General features: G+C 38.5%; 1 protein-coding gene and 1 pseudogene across 1 annotated transcript; both read left to right on the forward strand.

The window, feature by feature from the left end:
• Positions 1-5,727: 5,727 nt before the first annotated feature.
• Positions 5,728-11,496, forward strand: LOC139453111 (thyroid peroxidase-like). Its single transcript, XM_071234737.1, has 13 exons — positions 5,728-5,782; positions 6,222-6,306; positions 6,610-6,737; positions 7,282-7,455; positions 7,554-7,605; positions 7,806-7,924; positions 8,139-8,243; positions 8,580-8,681; positions 9,732-9,892; positions 10,127-10,632; positions 10,793-10,965; positions 11,095-11,206; positions 11,436-11,496. Exons 1-13 carry the CDS (start codon positions 5,728-5,730, stop codon positions 11,494-11,496), a joined length of 1,833 nt encoding a protein of 610 aa, XP_071090838.1.
• A 6,116-nt stretch (positions 11,497-17,612) lies between these two features.
• The window catches only part of LOC139453056 (uncharacterized), a 32,972-nt pseudogene continuing 29,510 nt past the window's right edge, over positions 17,613-21,074 (forward strand).

The raw sequence follows: 21,074 nt of genomic DNA on the forward strand, positions 1-21,074 counted from the left end.
CTAGCAGCATGCCCATACGACGTTGTGTCAGCACTGTTAATAAAGACTTGAACTTGTATCTGTGTCTTTGTCATATTTGCATAAAGAAATCTTACATTTTATTAGGATGTGTTGGGTGTTCAACTATCTATTGCTGAAGGTGAATATGAATATAAGTTCGTCTACGTATAAAAACAACCAGTTTTGATTAGCCTATCCATTGAAAGTGATTCCATTGGGCTTTTATTCAAAATAGAAGTCAAAATTATATGAATAGATGCCTGAAAATCGGTGATGGCACCAGGTTTTATATGTGGAGGAAATGACATAACATTTCCATGCCTTAAGTTAAATTAAGTGATGAATTTATGCCAAAGTAATTATTTTCGAAAAACACTGTCGAAAAAAGTTCTGTCACACTTGCTGAAGTGGCACATGCAGTGCTTGGAGTGCGAGTGGTGATGGATTTCGTTGGCGCACAGGGTGATCCAAAGCATTCCACAAATGATCAATCAGGGAAAAATCACGTGATCGAGTAGGCCATAGTACATCTGTACGTTTTTGTGCTGTAGGAAGGCAAATTAGACACGCGCAATATGAGATATCTACCTCTACGTTTACTTAAATATTTTTGTCTACAGGCAGTTAGTGTGAACAAGTCATCCCTTATTCCAGGCCTTAAACCTGCTTGTTCTCCATATATTTTGTTATTATTTTCGACCCATTTTATAATCTGCAGTTAATTTTTGTTGTAAATATCGTCTTGCACTGTTTAAACTGATACCCCTGTTGTTATTACGATCATTTCTTGGGTCATATATATATAAATGGACACTATTATACCTTTATTCCAAGCACATGAAAACTGGCCTGCTGAAAACATCCTATTAGATAAAGTATGAATGTATGACATCATTATTTTACGTGATGATTTGAACATTTCTAATCAGAATATATATAAACCTGATATCATTCGTTCAGACGTCCATCAGCACGTCCCGGTACACGGCGGGACCCAACAGAACGGTCCTCGATCTCACCGTCAGCGTCCGCGTGCTTTAACTATGCTGTATTACACTTTGGGCAAAACCATACTTCATAACACTACGGGCAAAACTATACTTTATTACACTACGGGCAAAACTATACATTATTACATTACGGGCAAAACTGTACTTTATTACATCACGGGCAAAACTATACTTCATAACACTACGGGCAAAACCATACTTTATTACACTACGGGCAAAACTGTACTTTATTACATTACAGGCAAAACTATATGTTATTACATTACGGGCAAAACTATACTTTATTACACTACGGGCAAAACTATACTTTATTACACTACGGTAAAACTATACATTATTACAATTCGGGCAAAACTATACTTTATTACATCACAGGCAAAACTGTACTTTATTACATTACGGGCAAAACTATACTTCATTACACTACGGGCAAAATTATACTTTATTACACTACCGTCAAAACTATAAGTTATTTCATTACGGGCAAAACTATACTTTATTACACTACGGGCAAAACTATACTTTATTACACTACGGGCAAAACTATACTTCATTACACTACGGGCAAAACTATACTTTATTACATTACGGGCAAAACTATACTTCATTAAACTACGGGCAAAACCATACTTTATTACACTACGGGCAAAACTGTACTTCATTATACTATGGGCAAAACTATAAGTTATTACATTACGGGCAAAACTATACTTTATTACACTACGGGCAAAATTGTTCTTCATTTCACTACGGGAAAAACTATACTTTATTACACTATGGGCAAAACTATACTTTATTACACTACGGGCAAAGACAAAACTATACATTATTACACTACGGGCAAAACTATTCTTTATTACACTACGGGCAAAACTATTCTTTATTACACTACGGGCAAAACTATACTTTATTACACTACGGGCAAAATTATACTTTATTACACTATGTTGTTCGACATCATCTGCAAATGAATGAAGTCCCACTCAAGCTCATTAAAAAAATCGGAAGAATCAAAGTAAATAATAAACATCAAAACCCTTGTCGTTAATCATTAGATGTTGAGTCGTGTGACGCTCTTTGAAATCTTCCGCGAAAGGGAGTGCTCGATTGTACCTCAAAAGTTGTGAAATTTAAACACCAAGGATTGGAGCTGATGGAATGTTGTTCGACATAAAGGACATTTGACCGTTGGAAACTTGAAGTCATCCCTACTTGTCATACAGTCCTGCAGATACTTTATTGTCCATTCGAAATCTGAATGCATATATCCAAATATGAACCATATTCATCTGTTTCACTGGTCTTCTTTATGTCTCAGGTTAGTAAATCAGTGGAAGGGAATTGGCCATTTGACCATTATTGAACCATATCAAATCATCGATATGCCTGCAGCTATATTTGCCAAATGTCCTTGGTTTGATTTGGACAACCCGAGAAGTAAGAGGGAACAGTTATATTTATCTGTATATAAAGTTTTACTATAGGAAATTTGCATAAAGTGCTATTATGCAAATGTACTAGTGCTTCTCTAATTAACATCCACACTTGAAGGATAATGGGTGGTCCGGAGAACTAAGGCGCTGTTCCATGATTATGAGGACCATGATCCTATGGATGTCTACCCGTGAAGATCCGGGTCAGAGCCTGTCTTCAGGAAGCCTTGCTTATCATAAGAGTCGACTATGCTTGTCGTAAGAGGCGACTAAGAGGATCGGTGTTCAGGCTCGCTGACTTGGTTGATGCATGCCATACTATCCTATGCGTAGATAGATGCTCATGATTTCAATCACTGGATTGTCTGGTCCAGATTCGATTATTTATAGACCACCGTCATATAGCTGGAATATTGCTGAGTTAAACAAACAAACAAAACAAATTACGGATGTGGGTTCCAATACCTGAATTCTCATCATCAAACTCGTTTTCGTGGGTTTCACCAAAGTCTTAAACGTCAAAGCCCATACTCACTTTGGCTGTCCTCCAATATCAAGATCACACGCCATATTTTCAAATAGGTATCCCATTAAACTTAATAGAAAAGGAACTAATATTAGCTAGCACACATTTAAGTAGTACTTATATTTCACTCACTATGATCAAGTAAATGCATTAACAGGTTTGTATCTTCGCCACTTCATATCACAACCGATATACGCGTGCCGTTTGTCCTTCCCAGAGGCGACCACAAAATGCTGTGACTGAATTAAAACAGAATCAACTGTCAGAAGCAGATGTTGCTCTAAACATAGCATTGGTAATAACTTATTACTGATAAGTACTAATGGCTGCAAAATAGAAGGTAATAAACCATATATTTTGAAAATGAAGCAATACAACTTCAACCTCATAGTCTATCTGCCTACACCCCGATTCCACTGTATCCCATCCCTTAATAATAAAATGGTATGAAAACCAACATCTGTAGTTACAATTAAAGTAATGACGACCACGATGGTATTAAAGGTTACAGCTAGAATAAGAATGATATATTCCTACAACCCTGTGAATCATCTGATGAAATTGATCTCTTAGACAGTCAACAATGAACGCTCAGACAGCAATACCATACAATGTGTCAACTGTAACACTCGGGAGGTAAGTACATTTAAATATTTTAATGCCACTTCATCGTCTTACCATGGAATGTGCAGACATTTCTATAAGACCGAATTCAGCTGAGCTGGCGAGTCACGGGAAGAGTTGGTACAGACACATTGGAAGCCTCATATAGTTTTCTTAACATTATGTAAAACCCTCTCTGTTGTCCCACTACTCGAAAGATAATTTTGTAAAATGAGGAGATCAAATCTGCAAGTAACCTAACTCTACATTGAAATAAAAACGACGAAACAATTTCCAGAAAAATACACCAAGTTGACACAACTTGTCTGACAATGAGCTTCTACTCATTTTAAAAACGAAGTTAAGGTATAACTCTTTCCATAATCCTAAGAAATCTCTGCTAAACTCAGAGTTCATTTAACGATTTCAACTATATTATAAGCATGTGTTTATGATTCACTATCAACTAGTGATGATTTCAGGTGTTCGCCAAAAAGTGTCCTAACCAACAGGTGGCACTCGTCACAAACACATGCAAAGTCAAGTCAGAAAAAACGCAGAATGTATATCTCAATTCTACATGTTCAAATAAACTGTTTGATAGTAGCGTCGCGACAAAGTTTCAATGTTTTGAATGATTGTCGATCTGAATTTAGATAAAACCTATAGTATGTTGTACATATACTCACAAATTGTGTTTTCACATCAACATTTTTACGCGTACATGACAGTTTTTTTAAGCATTCATTCATGCATTGATATATTAAAATTTGACATATTTGGAATTAATATGACTGCCGAAAGAGAAATTATCCAATCTAAATCAAATATTTGAAACTGCAAACCTTCCAATTTGATAGTGAGTGGGTATGATTTTACGCCGCTTTTAGCAATATTCCAGCAACATAACCACAGGGGACACCAGACATGGGCTTCACACATTGTACCCAAAATTAAATAGTTGCCAGGGTGGGTGTTGCATAAGGAAAAAGACACTTTGGTTTAAAAACTAATGCTGCGTCTCTCGTACACCTCGTGAATGTGTAAATAACACTTCTGTTAATTCTTGCTTGAATATGAATATGTTTTGTGTACCGATGCGTCTTAGAAGTACTTAATGAAAACAAAGGTTCACGCATCCAATTATCTATATCCACAGAACAGAAACCCAGTCGATGATTATTACTCAACTGGAAACATTAAATGGAAGACACACACCACATATCAACAACACTTGAAAAAGCTTTCTTCAAGCCTATGGACAAAACGTGACTCTTCCACTGTCTATTTTTACATAGTGTCACCACTGATTCCCAGTGGCCCAATCATATAACGTTCCCAGATATTTTGCCTCGCTTATCAGGACTGGTTATTCTCTTGCATTGATGTTCTATATTTACCCTATCACAGAATCGGTTTTACACATAGTTTAGATATTTACCGCACAAAACCTCGTAGCCACCCGACCTATACAGAATGTAGCTTCGACATGTGTTGCTTCCATACCAAAACCACGTGTCAAAGACGTTTACAAAACATTTATACCAGCGAACGTGGGTAAACCAGCTAAGAGAAATAGGTTTGCTGAAATCTTTTCACATGGATAGTGTTATGCATATACGCCCCACGATATTCTTGTATTATAATCAGTAAGGCTTATGTTACTACCATTGTAAAATGTAATAAATCCAAATTGTGTCGCTAACACAGAACCTCTGAAAATTTAATAACCCGAGTCTAATACCGTATATTTCCATGCATTAATCGAATAATGCCATGACGTCTCATTCTGGTACATTTGGAGGCTATAAATTGATAATTAGACCAGTAAAATGTTGATAAGCCTAAAATCAGTTTCTCTATCGCGATCGTATCACAAATACCAATGCAAGATGTGGAGATGCGAGATCTAAATGTCCATTTACCACTCAGGGGCCTTGATTAGATCGAGTCATCATCACGATCAACGCACCAAACTGCGGCCATCCGCTGGGATCAGTCCTTGTCTCTTGTTGTTAGCAATACAAGCCACAATGTCCAATAAACGCAATCATGTTTTATCAAGTTTATATCTATGCCATTGGAAGCATATATATATACAGCCCTAGGACGAGTATTCCATCACACTGGTTGTGTTCTGCACGAAGCTGACAGTATGCAGTCACTAGTCATCCAAGCTATACTGATCGCCTTCTGCGTTGTACATGCAGGTATGTATTTACCACTCACACTCTTTACTTTTGCAGAACATTTGCTACAGATCTTATTATTTATGAAAATGCTACGTACATAACCCAGTAAATTTTACTTTTTATATCAAATAATATATGTTTGGAGTCAAAGATATATAAGTGTATAACGGTTTGCGAAGATAGTGAATGATACCCATGTCATATATTTGAAGATTCAAAACGACACGTACAATCCCAATCTTTTAGGATTATTACTGTATTTCAAATTACATATTTGGGATGGAAACTATAGTGCTGGTTTCAGAATATAACACTATGAGTAGATTAACACGTAGTCACATCTGTATGGAGGGTGGATATATTTGGAAGTTAGATGACACAACAACGTGGTTTTAACGATGTTATATATTCAGGTATTTTTGTATTATCATTTACATCATCTCCGTTTTCGTGACAGAGTGCGGAGGAAGCAGGACGCCATGTGCCTTTATTTCACGATCATCTAAGAGCAAAAGATACATGGAACCTGTCTACAGAAGCAGGTATGTCTGCTACTGAAATACAAGTAGAATGAGGGCATGCAAATATAAACATTATTAAAAGAAAGTATGTTTCTTATACCCGTATATAATTATTATAGTAGCTTAACCACCTGTAAACTTTTCCAAAATATTATATCCAACAGTGAAAAAGGTATTTGTTTAATCTTGGGGCATTAAATGCCTCGGCTGTTATAACATCACACAATTCTCGTCTTCATGTTTTATGACAAGTTCGAGTGCTTTTACATGTGTAGGTGTTTAAGAGGAATTAAATGCCCTATCAAATACATACGTTTAACTCAGGCGAGCGACATGCGACTCAAGTGACACCTATAGGACAGCTGATGGCACGTGCAATAACGTGGACAATTCGGGCTGGGGAGCTGCAGGTGCTCAACTTGCGAGGTGGCTGGAACCTGAGTATGCTGACGGTTAGTTGCTGTTTACTTGTCTACATTTCTGAAAATGTTTTGTTCTTATTAGGACGCTCAGTATTTATGTAATGCCTATGCCGTATCGTTACAACGATATCTACATATCAAATGACAATGAAGTTTCAAAACAGATTTAGTAATATTGACCTAGATTGTTTGTGAGTGCCACAACAGTGTCTAACTACGTAATGATCATGGATCATTTTACTTTATAAAAGTGCAAGTATTAAAGTGACTTTATGAGTGAGTGAACGAATGGGTGAGTAATTGGTTCCACCACTTTAAGCATCGCTTAACCACGTGAGCCATCATTCTCATTTCATCAGATGATCAGATTTGTCATATCCCGCAATAACAGTTTCTGATTTTACACAGAAAAATATCAAAACTATAGGAAATGTTTCAACAAGATGCTTTTAGAGTCAGGAAACGAAATCAATGATCTATCGGTTTACAAGGCGAGGAGAAGCCAAGCCAAACGGAACTGCATATTTAAACAAGATGACAACAACGAACAGATATTTCTGCTGTATATTTACAGCAATGGGAAACCCTAGAGCTCTGGCCACTGATGGCTCAGACCTGCCTAACCCAAGAAGCATCAGCAACCATGTTCACTTTGAGCTGAGTTTCCTTTCCATCAAACACTCCGTCATGTTGATGCAGTGGGGTCAGTTTATTGACCATGACATTACGGGAACGCCGGTAGTTACAGGTGAGTACCACCACTTTTATTTCCCTTACGTGAGACTATTTGATTTGTAGTATTGATACGTTGTATGTTATTTATTCATCAACATTCTTTGTTTACAGACAATGGGAACGATATTGAGTGTTGCGACCGAACTGACTCTGTTCCGAGCGAGTAAGTTGTATTTTATCTATTATACAGAACACAACATTACACAAGACAGTATGATTATACTGCTCAATTACTATTCATATTACTTACTGTTAAACACAATATCACATGGCAAACATTAGAACAATCAGATCGAATTAATGTACTATCTACAAATCACACAAAATATAAAGGAAAAATCAAGTCTGTCCTCATGTCATCAGCACGGACTCTCCATGTTTCCCGATCAACCTTCCTGATGGTGATTTCTACTTTGGCAATGGTAAATGTATGAACCTGGTGAGATCGGAGGCTGTTTCCGGAACAGGCACGGATTCCTCAAGTAAGGGCATTTTAGGTTATTTCTATTTAAGTAACAAATGAAGAGTTAAAACTCAATATTGATTTGATTTGATCAAAATCAGCCTTAAATAAGCAATGCATTCTTTAAACTGAAAAACGGTTTTGGATACATTTTATGTGAAGAAAAAGGTTTCCTTAAACCTCCTAAATATAACCTTACACAGTAAAGGTATCTCAGAATTCTCTCCTCCCAGATCCACGACAGCAGTACAATGAATTGTCCGCCTTCATAGACGGTTCCCATATCTACGGCATTTCAGACTCGGAGACGGCCGAGCTCAGAGACACTGACTCTGGATGTAAGTTGCAGGTTCTGATTTCATCATAATGGTTTAAATTTGTTTTACACACACACACACACACACACACACACACACACACACACACACACACACACACACACACACACACACACACACACGCACACGCACACATACACATACACACACACAGATATAATGGTTTAAATTTGTAATATATATATATATCAGTTTATGACAGGTTATCCATCAAAAGACATTCAATGATTTGCTTTTCCTCTTAATAATTAATTAATTGATTAATAAATTGTATTCATTACACACAATTGAATTTCTATATATACGTACTAATTCGCCAATATGGGTGTTTTTCAGCTGGATTGCTGAAAGTGGGAACAAATAATCTTCTTCCGGAAGGAGATTCAGGCGACTGCTTTCTTGATACTTCTGATCCAAGCAACTACTGTTTCAAAGCAGGTTGTTACAAACAAGAGAAACCTATATCCTGACAGACGTTTGTTTAACATGAGAATATGTAATTTCTGCTGATTTTCAATGTTGATGATACAGACCTTCTTTAACAATTTAATAAATACATCGTGATATCATGCGTGTATACTGCATTGTATGCGCAATATAGCATGTTGCACACTAAAAAGAATATATTCCATATTAAATATTTGGTTGTTACGTTTTCCTCTAAATTAATGTGGTCAGAAAAGCTTGCGATTCAAGCTTCAAAGGCATGCATGTCTGTGAAGAAATTGTTTAAAGAAAATAAGTATGAATTATGTTCAATAGCATGTTTCATTTTAATGCATACTTGCACATGTAGTACTATATGGTTCGGAAATGTGGGGAACAAAATAAAATGTGCTGCAACAGAAAATGTAGACACCGCATATTTCAAACGTTTTTAGGTTTTGCTAAATGTGCCTCAAATGAAGCACTTCTTGGTGAAACTAGAGGCTGTAATATGTGTGTACATAGGCAAGTTAGAATAGTTAAATGAGAAGAAAGTTACTGAGAATGGAAGAATGCAGATATCCACTTCAATGTAAACATAACCAGGTATCTGAAGTAAGGAGTCTATAACTTTCATGTGGTTCGTTTCTTCTGTATGGAATCCACAGGATGTTTGTAACATTCAAGTGCTGAGTATTGGAAAAGTAATCAGTGAGAGAACTATCTCTTTGCATGACACTGCTATCAATTTGTTTCATCTTCACGCGATCTTTGCAAATATAGTAACTTAAAAGTCACATCTTCAACCTGAAATGTATTCATCTGTCTTATCATAGAAATGATGTTAATGATAAATGTTTTCAACTCACAAAATAAAGATATGATCCTTTCTGTGGCTACTTATATATGACATGTTTTAATATCAGATTCATGTATAATTTCTGTATATTCACGTATCAATATAGTATAACTTAGTCTCAACTGTACCGTCGGCCATCAGGCTATAATACTGTCTGTCTGTCTGTCTGGTTGTTGCAAGTGATTTTGTATTTTTTACTCAAGGTGACTCGAGAGTCAATGTCTTCCCTGGACTTACGGCACTGCACACTCTGTTCATGAGAGAACACAACCGTGTTGCAACAGCCCTCAAGGGCTTCAACAGTGGCTGGGATGACGAGAAACTCTTCCAAGAAGCAAGACGAATAGTTGTTGCTGAACTACAGGTTAGGTTTCTATTCCGTACACAAATGCATCAAAACGATCAACATATTCAACAGTGCATGCACATAGTATGAGCGTCTGTTCAATCAACAATGGCAACTGATAATATGCCCCATAACAGTCAATGGCATGTTGAAAACAGTAATTAAGATTTACATAACTCTACATTTCCTTTAAAATGTAAGGTTAAAAGTAAACATTTGATGAAAATAACTGCATATCGTATATACCATCAGGTGATAACATACAATGAGTGGCTGCCACAAATCCTTAGTGCCAATGGGGTTGCAAACTACAACCTCGGATTGGGAAACTACAACTACAATTCCAGCCTCGACCCCTCTCTCAGTAACGTCTTCTCAACGGCGGCTTTCCGATTTGGACATTCAATGGTGCCAGAAAACCTTACAATAGGAAGCGAAGTGGTGGACACTGGTGACCTGTTCAAGAGGACAAAATACGTCATCAACAGCCTGGATGACGTCATCAGTAGTTTTCTGGGCGCTGCAGGTGAACGTGCTGATGCGTGGTATGTCGATGGCATGAGGCAGAGAATGTTTGAGGAGGATTCAGACACAAAGGACGGTTTTGACATTGTGAGTCTGAACATTCAGCGAGGAAGGGAACATGGCCTCCCTCCTTACAACGACTGGAGAGAATACTGTGGTCTCGACAAAATTACCTCCTTCACATCTGGTACTGACTTCGGTGGTATTCAAGCTCGCGATCTTCAGGATATATAGTAAGTGTTTAGCTATTCTTTGAAAATGTGTCTTTTGCATATTTGATCCGTGTAATTTAAGTAACATGTTCCGTGACATATTCATACCAAATTACTGCTTAGAGCATCCGATCTTTGAAGACGTTAACAATTCAAGTACAATGTGACTTTCCTCATTCAGTAACAACGTGGATGACATTGACCTGTACAGTGGAGGTATTGCTGAAGTTCCGTTTGCTGGAGCAGCTGTGGGAAGAACTTACATCTGTCTGATCGGCAAACAGTTCGAGAAACTAAGGGATGGGGACAGGTTCTGGTTTGAATCTACAGACTCCGTCACTGGCTTCACGTCTGGTAAATACTCGCAGACTGTGTGTTTTTTTGATTGATTACTTGTAGATGTCATAACATATAAGTTTGGATGCCTTCATTTCCATTAAAAAGCAAAAACTTCAATTGTAACGTTTCTTTGTTTGAATTCAGAACAAACAACGCAGTTGAAAAGGGCGTCATTAGCTCGAATTATATGTGACAATGCCGACAACTTTAGCACCATCCAGCGGTCAGCCTTCCTCAACGTTGACACTGGAACTGCGTATGTTGAGTTCAAATATCCATGTGGCGTGTGTTTTCGGTTCAGTTGAAAGGACATTATTGCTGTGTTTTGAACTGTTACATTCAATTGATCTACAAATGCAGTGTCCTAATATCAATGCTAATTCTCATGTCTATATTTGTTGATACGTGTTATCTATAATGTTTTTGTAGCAACCAATGTGACTTCAGTTTTGATATGGTCTAATAAAGATTCGTTTTATCATCAGAAACCAGGAGGTGAGTTGCTCTAACCTGAAGGAAGTGAGGCTTCGAAGATGGAAGGAATAACTAGCAGGATGCCCATACGACGTTGTGTCAGCACTGTTAATAAAGACTTGAACTTGTATCTGTGTCTTTGTCATATTTGCATAAAGAAATCTTACATTTTATTAGGATGTGTTGGGTGTTCGACTATCAATTGCTGAAGGTGAATATGAATATAAGTTCGTCTACGTATAAAAACAACCAGTTTTGATAAGCCTATCCATTGAAAGTGATTCCATTGGGCTTTTATTCAAAATAGAAGTCAAAATTATATGAATAGATGCCTGAAAATCGGTGATGGCACCAGGTTTTATATGTGGAGGAAATGACATAACATGTCCATGCCTTAAGTGAAATTAAGTGATGAATTTATGCCGAAGTAACTATTTTCTAAAAACACCTTTATAGATGACTCAACTATTCAATAATATACTAATATACTAAGAGCAAACATAGGTTGTATGAGTTTATGAACACTGTGAATGTGACCAAAACAGGATCACATCAGAAATCCGCGAGACATGATCACCTATGAACTGACGTCACAACTACACAGGCCCGGTAATGACAACAGGATAAACCAGAATGTCATTATCTGTTGTGATCCCCACGAGTATTGATGACAGCTTGACGGCGATGGCTCATTGGAGCAAATAGGATCCTGAATAATTATACGCGAGGAGTAAAGTTCTGTCACACTTGCTGAAGTGGCACATGCAGTGCTTGGAGTGCGAGTGGTGATGGATTTCGTTGGCGCACAGGGCGATCCAAAGCATTCCACAGATGATCAATCAGGGACAAATCACGTGATCGAGTAGGCTATCGTACATCTGTACGTTTTTGTGCTGTAGGAAGGTAAATTGGACACGCGCAATATGAGATACCTACCTCTACGTTTACTTAAATATTTTTGTCTACGGGCAGTTAGTGTGAACAAGTCATCCCTTATTCCAGGCCTTAAACCTGCTTGTTCTCCATATATTTTGTTATTATTTTCGACCCATATTAAAATCTGCAGTTAATTTTTGCTGTAAATATTTTCTTGCACTGTTTAAACTGATACCCCTGTTGTTATTACGATCATTTCTTGGGTCATTTATATAAATGGACACTATTATACCTTTATTCCAAGCACATGAAAACTGGCCTGCTGAAAACATCCTATTAGATAAAGTTTGAATGTATGACATCATTATTTTACGTGATGATTTGAACATTTCTGGTCAGAATATATATAAACCTGATATCATTCGTTCAGTCGTCCATCAGCACGTCCGGGTACACGGCGGGACCCATCTGTCAACAGAACGGTCCTCCATCTCATCGTCAGCGTTCGCGTGCTTTAACTACGCTGTATTACACTTTGGGAAAAACCATATTTTATTACACTACGGGCAAAACTATACTTTATTACACTACGCACAAAACTATACTTTATTACACTACGGGCAAAACTATATGTTATTACATAACGGGCAAAACTATACTTTATTACACTACGGGCAAAACTATACTTTATTACACTACGGGCAAAACTATACTTTATTACACTACGGGCAAAACTATACATTATTACACTACGGGCAAAAACTGTACTTTATTATACTACTGGCAAAATGTTATTCTATTACACTACGGATGGGGGTAGAGAAAACTTTCTAAGATTCCAAATTTTAGACTGACTTTGTACTGTTATTAGAGATGGGTTTAAAAAGAAACCTGTTGTAAGCTGTGCCTTACATTAAACATTCTTGAATGGCCCTAGGTTATTACCATTAAGACAGTTTCCCCTGTTGTCACTTCCTATATCAGGAATGAGATGTGCACTACTGTATATGATTATAATATGGCCTTTAAAATATATGTGATATTTCGCTGGTCCGTTTTAACTAAAAGACAATTGTCCGTTTCGGAGAAACTCCGGTTGGGCATTATTTAGGGTGGTAATTCTATTTGAAACCCTTGGCAATTGTAGCCCCATTACCCGCCACTACGACCGCCAGTATCAACAGCTGTAGCCGAGAAAGCTGCTAGTCTATCTTTTATTCTACCTATTCTTAGTGCCGGTTGAAGGATTTAATCTTTGAGCGGTTTTGCACTACATGGGCAACAATGAATCTACAGGGCGCAGCGGCTACCAGCAGCTCAATTACCGCACTATAGCGCTTTCATTGTCACGTTATACTGTTACCGTGGATCATGCTTCAATGCACCCGACTTACCTCATTGGTCTTTGGGAAGTTGACAGTTCCGATCCAAACTGCTTTTCGGTCTTAGGGAAACTGACATGCTGTATGATCAAACACTCCTTTTCGGTCATAGGGAAACTGACACATCTTTTCGATCAAACTCCCCTTTTCAATCCATAGGGTTAGGCTGGTTAGGGCTATGGTTAGCCATATGTTTCTACCTTTTCACAGTGTTTCTAACATTCCAATCCGGGTAATCCGATTCGAGTCCGATTAATCCGTTTGAACACGTTTAGTCTCACCACAGACTATTCACTTTGATTGGCAACAATGGTTGGTGTGGCTTCCTAAGAAAGATCATGCGGAGGGCGTGAGGTCAATAACATGCATGCGCAGTTCATTGTTTACTTAATTACGTACGCGTGTGGTGATAATGACCCTTTAAACGCGCACTGGTGACATCTGATGGCCTCGTGGTTTATGACCGAAAATGTTCCCTTATACACCTTGGCCTACCTGTCATGGCTTTAGGACCAAAACTGTTGGTAGAACCAGCCCTTGTCTCTTCTTCATACAACCGAATCAAATTGTTGACATGATTCTCGCACAGGATTTCTTTAGTCCGTTTCTGCAGACGTTTTTTTACCAGCATTATGCAGTACCGACTCTCTGGGACACTGTAAGTGAATGAATGAAGGTGGTTTTGTGCCGCTTTCAGACATATCCTAGCCATATGAAATCACACGATAGGCGTTTCAAACATATCGGGATCGATGTCAGGTCCTCGGTCTGACAAGTCAACGCTTTAACTAAAAGACGACCCTATCGTTCCCATATCATAAACAAGGGGAGATTTGAAATCTGTTCCCAAGCATCACACAGATGTTTTATATATGTATATTGGAATGCATAGTATAGTTCATAAAGTTCACACCGGCGTGTTTCAAAATCCATATGTGGGACATTCAACCTTCATTAGCTGGAGATATGAATCTTTTATTAATAAATTTCAATGTCTTGATCTTATCAAATTCCCGACTTGTATAAGCAAGATAAGATCCATACTTCTCTCACCTATTTCGCATTCTCCAGAAAGTTTCCGGAGTCGACATGTACGAGGATAGAGCTCTCTGATATGTGCTGAGTTTTCGCAGAATATAAGGATCACTGGCGACATAAAAAGACTATCGTCTGGAATATAGACTATGGGGCAAAAGAAAGTATACACTTGGAAACTTGGATTAACTAAATGATAACAACTTTAGTAGACTGAAAACAGTCGCCGAAACACTTAAGGTCCACAATATAACTGTTATAACTTCATCAAATACATAAACATCGAATTACCATTCCTTGCTGTTTTATTTTTAGGCACCATCAAACATGGGTGGATGTTTTCTTTTGCCCCGCAATTGATAGTGAGTGAGTGAGGTTTTACGCCGCTTTTAGCACTATTCCACCGGGGGACACCAGAAATGGGCTTCACACATTGTACCCATGTCAGGAATCGAACCCGTGTCTTTGGCGTGACGAGCGAACGCTTTAACCCGACCGCCCCTCTGCAATTGATATTTCACGTAGAAATCTTGTGATAATCCCGTTTTACAAATGTGAAAATGATGCACTGAGAAAGATAGAATAAAGTCATTGTATTGATTCTTTAAAAGCAAAATTAAATGGCATCATATAATTGAATTCTTTTATAAAATAATTATATTTCTGTATGCGTCGTACGCTTGTCCCCATAATGTTATGCATGTTATTGTGACGTGAGAATGTTAGATTGTCCTATGACGCCATACTATGTTAGAGTGCACCGTGACGTCAAATCAGCGTCAGGGTATATTCTTGTAAATCACATTCGTGAAATCAGTTGAATAAATTATACAGCTCATCTTTGGGATTTGTATATATCAGCCATTTGTTAAATGATGTCTTGTATTTTCTGACGAAACATATCTTACTTTTTTCAGATTTGCATGGATATTCTAACAATTGATGTACCCTCCCCTAACGCCGGATGTCAGGGCATCAAATACTAAGTAACACCTTCCAATCTGAAAACACTAATAATAATTCCGCCATCAGGTCTAGTTCTAAGTAAAAGGGGATTATGGTCCACGATCTGTTTGTCTGTATAGAATGTTACAATTGAGATAATTAATTATTCTGTTAATCAGATACAGTGTATCTGTGTAATTATTGTGATCAGTGATCATCAACAATTAAACTGGCTGACAAACAAATTGGTGTTCAGACATCTCAGACAGAACTTGCACGGGCTGCCGTTGTGTTCGAGCTTAGTCACAATTTAAGGTCAAAAACATGGATGCAGGCGGGAGCTCTTCATCTAGCACAACGAAGAAAATTTAAATCAAAATCTTAATTATATATTACTGTGCAACGATTCCAATTATTTCTTGTCTTCCAATTACATATGTTGCCTTGATGGTTTGTACAGGGAAGACAGCTGTCGTGATTTCCACATGTGGCAGATTCACACATGATCGCTGAAGTTTTGATCAAATGACTTAATCAACAAGATAACCTGTACATTTAGAATCCACTGATGTCAGTCAAGGTACGTGCGTTCGCTTGCGAACATGTGTTATATTGAAATCAGTTGAAGGTATGAAGGGTAACGGGAAGTTATTTCGTTGGTTTAATATCATTTTACCCAAGCCACGTCATTTAATGAACATATTTTGAAATGTCAGGGTTATAACCTGGCTCTTCCACTATTGACAATGAATTACTATCAAATATTGATGATACCAGGTAAACGTGAAAAGTTGAGCATATTTTGCATCACCGGTGGCACTCATCACAAACACATGCAAAGTCTCCTGAACAAACGCGGGCATGTTGCATCAGCTATTTATCCCCCACTCAATTCTGATCAGGACACAATGCTACTTATGCAAGGCAGGAGAAGGTATGACGAGATAGACTTATTTTTTGGAATGAGGAAAACTTAAAATAAACCAATATGAAAGCTAACACATGTGAATGAAAATGGGACTTTGTGCGGACACCGGCGCCACCAGCAGTGGAGAAGAGTCCTCTTCTCCGACGAGAGCCATTACTGTATCTCATCAGCAGATGGCAGAGAGAGGGAGAGTCTGGCGACGCCGTGTGGAACGTTATTCGGATGCTTTTGTTGTCGAGAGAGACTCGTGGGGTGGTCCGAGCATCATGGTGTTGGGTGGAATTGGTCTTGGACAGAGGGTCGGCCCTGTTGACTTCCAGAACATCGGTCCAGGGAGAGGCAAAGGGGTCACAGCAGCTCGGTTCTCTGATCAAGTCTTGAGACCACACGCCATACCTCCTTTGGCACGTCGCCGCAACAACGAGTTTCAGCATGATAACGCCCGTGCACACTGCCAGAGCAACAAGAGACTTCCCCCAGCAGAATGGCATCAGAACCATGCAATGGCCTGCCCTCAGTCCCGATTACAATCCAAATGAGCACCTGTGGGACGAGATTTAAAGACGGCTGATTGACGTCCGACTAAGACCGACAACTGCAGCTGAACTGCGTCAAGCGTTCCTCAGAGTGCGGGCTCAAGTGCCTATGGCCTTCATTAGCCGCTTCATCCATTCCAGGTATCGACGTTGCGCGGCAGTCATCAATGCACATGGCGGACACACGAGATACTGACTTATGATGCCATTTTCTCAGAGACTAATGTTGTGTTTCACTTAAAGAACATTTGACACTTGATGATCAGTTTTGCCAAGTTTCACGTTTTAAAATGTCTCAAAGTATGTTTACAGTGTTTGGACAAATACGGTTCCTCATATATCTATCCATGGTGAAGTTTCGTTTCCGGTTCAGTATATAATTGCATGCATTTACAACTTCAGGTTTTGTCCCGCGTTCTCTTGACCTCAGTACTTGACCTCAGCGCAGACAATCATCCCGTGAACAGGTGCGCCAGTTTGTTCAATATGGCGATGTGTGAGCACAATATGGTGCAACTCATCTTGTTAAGTCCCCAACACTTTACACCTGCAATAGCTAATATAAGGACGAGGCCAGTACTGGAATTGATATCGCCATCATGTCTCGAAGTCTTCTCGTCCTCTTGCTTAGTTTGACCTCACTGACTCTGGCAGCCAGGAAGAAAAGACCAAAGATCATCAAACACCAAGGACCGAAGGTACTTCATTTCTTTAGTTCATATTTAAGAGTGACTGAGTGAATATGTTTTAACAGAAGCCCAGTGATATTACTGCTTTACGGCTAAATGTGGGAGGCAAACCTGAAGTGATGTCGGTCTTGGGCGTTTACAACTTTGGATAAGCCCAAGAGCAAGGGCTTAGTGCTGACAGACCTAGAAACATAAAAGGGGTCAACCGCAAGTAGAAACCACGATAATAAATCTCTGGCATGCCCAGACGTCGTGACTCTGCACAGAAGAAATGCGGCAGCTCAGAAACTGGTGTGTATGATTGTTTGGAGTTTCTGTCTCGCTGTTTTCATATATTTGTCACCTCTTTTTTTGCCTTTACGTCAAATGGATTCTGTTTCGGCGTATAATCGAGACTGGTTATTCTCAGGCGTTGCCTTTATATTTCCACTCATCGAGATACGACATACCCATAAGACAGTATGAGTGGGTATTGTTTGACATCGCCCCTATCAATAGTCCAGCCACAACACACTCGGTGACACGACAGATGGACTTCATTGTGGGAATCCTCGGCGAACGAGCAAATGCTTAAACCTGTATGCGCCTCAACCGCCCCAGCGTTGTATGTTTTTTGTGTTTCTGTTTTACAGTTATCCAGATACGAGCAACCTGGTGGTGTACCCTCCCATCCTCTGCACTACCTCGATCATGGGGTTGACGTTGCCTACCCTATTGGGGTAAGTCATTTTATTAACATTCATTATCCGTGTTGTTATTTCATTGATAGATGTACATGTAACAGTCACTGCATACATGTTGGCGTGAGATTTGACAGAGCAACTATTATAAATCTCGCTTCACTATATAGCGGTTGAAACAACGCCCTGACCGCCATTCCGAGGTTGGGGAAATTCTAGCCAGACTAATAATAATCTCAAGTGATCGCTTTATTTTAGTATGAAGTTGTGTAGGATAGAAACAGCCCGTGTTTATAATGTGAATACGATATAATATAAAAAAATAAAATAAAAAGATATATTTTATTAGTATTTTAGGTACTTTAGGGCATGTGCATTTCATTTAAATTTGGGAGAAAGAGATGTTTATTTTCAATATAAGCTTTTCCTTACAATTATGCTTTTTAATCAAGGTTTCAGCAAAACCTGGTGGGGATAATTCCAGAATTTAGTATAGTAGCTTGTCGACATGATACGTGATGATATCCCATGGTATGACAATTATATGAAGTTATCACACCTCCTTTCTCACTGGTACTTTTTAATAAAACGTGTGTCGATGACGGGTACTACCGGTAGAGCGGAGTAGGTTGTGATTCATTGATCCATCAGTGTGATTCATTGATCCATCGTGGCTATTTTTCCTTTGACGCCTAATGGAAACTCTGATTCTTACACACCTGTGGGTGAGAAACCCATTTGAGATAACTGGTATCAAACATATGTGTGAGATCGAATTCCAGGCCCGTGATTGGCTACTCCATGGTGATGACCTGGGGTCAGATGATGACGGACTACTTTCCTGAGTGTAAGTCATTCATAAGTTGCTCGTGCTTCAGTCGAATGTTCACCTACGTCTGTATTGAACAACAGGAAAGTGTAATCAATAATAATAATAAACAAACTCGCCTTCGTCTGCGAGTTTGTTTGTTATTATCATTAGTTACATTATCTGTTGTTATGTCAACATTATCGTTTTTTCAGAGTGTAAACCCCCTTGATGCCACAACGACACATACTCGTATGTCCCTTCTCTTCAACCCTCACTTCGAAATCTAATAAAATTCAAAATACATCACGCAGACACTTCACAGTTTTGAATTCCCCCTTCTGTTTATCATTTACTGTCATTTTAGGCAATTCAAAATTACTGAAAGTGACTGAAAGTTTGGTACATTGTAAATCTCGCCAAATCACAATTCACTTCGTTATATAAATATTTACTGTGTGTTTAGAAATCTAAATATCGGATATTTACTCGAATAATTAAAGTAGAAAAATAGCATATTAGCGATCACGGGTATCAAATCACTAAGGATAATTCTGAAACGTCGCTGATAAGCCTAGAATCGTTTAGAATGTTTTGGAAAATACGCATACACGAACGCCGAAGTGTAGATTCTACATTCCGCCATATTGGATTGTGTTTACAAAATGCAGGTAATGAGATGCCTATTCGATCAGGTATATTTCAAACTCAGCTGCTATACATGCATCCCTGAATTCCTCATACATTTTCGAAACAATGGAGAAATGGTCTTTGTCACCAATGCAAATTATGTAGATGAAATCATGCGAAATAAATTAGGTATGAAAAACAGTACTTGCTGAAATGTAAACGAAGCAGAATTCAGATTTTACACTGTGTAGCATTTTTAGAGATACTTTCGTCTAATTGTTGCATACATTGGCTCGATCACGCGTTTGAGAATATTCATAGGAAGAGTATCGTTGCACTAATTATGGAATTACACATATATACATGACCATGATGTGGTAAATTCAACAGAAGCCGTAAAAGTGTCCGTCCTGTGTGACGCCATGACCGACGCTAAATCACGCACAACGATGACGGTAGTTATCTGCATTTCTGACTAATTATCTTTGTTACATTGGAAAACATGGTAAACAAATAACAGTACGAAGATCGTCAGAAGGTTTCTGATTACTTACGTGACACATTTATGTGTATACGATCCCTCAATCAACGAAAACCTCCTCTGGAAATCCCGCGTACTGTTGTCAGTGAACACGCCATTTTGTAAAAGTCGGTCACCGGTGGTGATGTCATACGGTAGTAAACATTGTTGTACATATTTGGTAATTTCTTTGAGGTGTAAACTTTAAACTTGGCACCCAGCGTGTTCTTGGTTTTTGTCTACTTTGCATTTTCATCATCGCCTTTATAAGCCACATATATGACGGAAACCTTTTTGTGCAGGGTCACATTATTTATGAGTAGGAAGCAGCAAATAGGATGACGTCACTTATGACAGTGGTGTTATGTATTAATGCGCTACTGCAATCATGAGAATAGACAAAATTCATCGGTTCGATGCTAAAAAGGAGCGATTTTAGGGTGTGTAAGAAACAGATTACTGCACTCGTGCCTGTCAGATACCATTGATCTTACAACTAGTTGTTACAAAGCGTATCTAACTCGCTTTCGCTCGATAGATACGTTTTGAAACAACTCGCTGTAAGATCAATGGTATCTGACAGACACTCGTGTAGTAATCTCTATGACTGACTATTCTCTT

The sequence above is a fragment of the Haliotis cracherodii genome, unplaced genomic scaffold (assembly GCF_022045235.1).
Source record: "Haliotis cracherodii isolate W230 unplaced genomic scaffold, xgHalCrac1.p SCAF_9, whole genome shotgun sequence".
Taxonomy (NCBI): domain Eukaryota; kingdom Metazoa; phylum Mollusca; class Gastropoda; order Lepetellida; family Haliotidae; genus Haliotis; species Haliotis cracherodii.

Excerpts from the sequence above, each read along its gene's own strand:
- LOC139453111 (XM_071234737.1), top strand. The coding sequence starts at position 5,728 with ATGCAGTCACTAGTCATCCAAGCTATACTGATCGCCTTCTGCGTTGTA. Across the intron at positions 10,633-10,792 it reads CGCGATCTTCAGGATATATA|TAACAACGTGGATGACATTG; the intron begins GTAAGTGTTTAG and ends TTCCTCATTCAG. Across the intron at positions 10,966-11,094 it reads CGTCACTGGCTTCACGTCTG|AACAAACAACGCAGTTGAAA; the intron begins GTAAATACTCGC and ends GTTTGAATTCAG.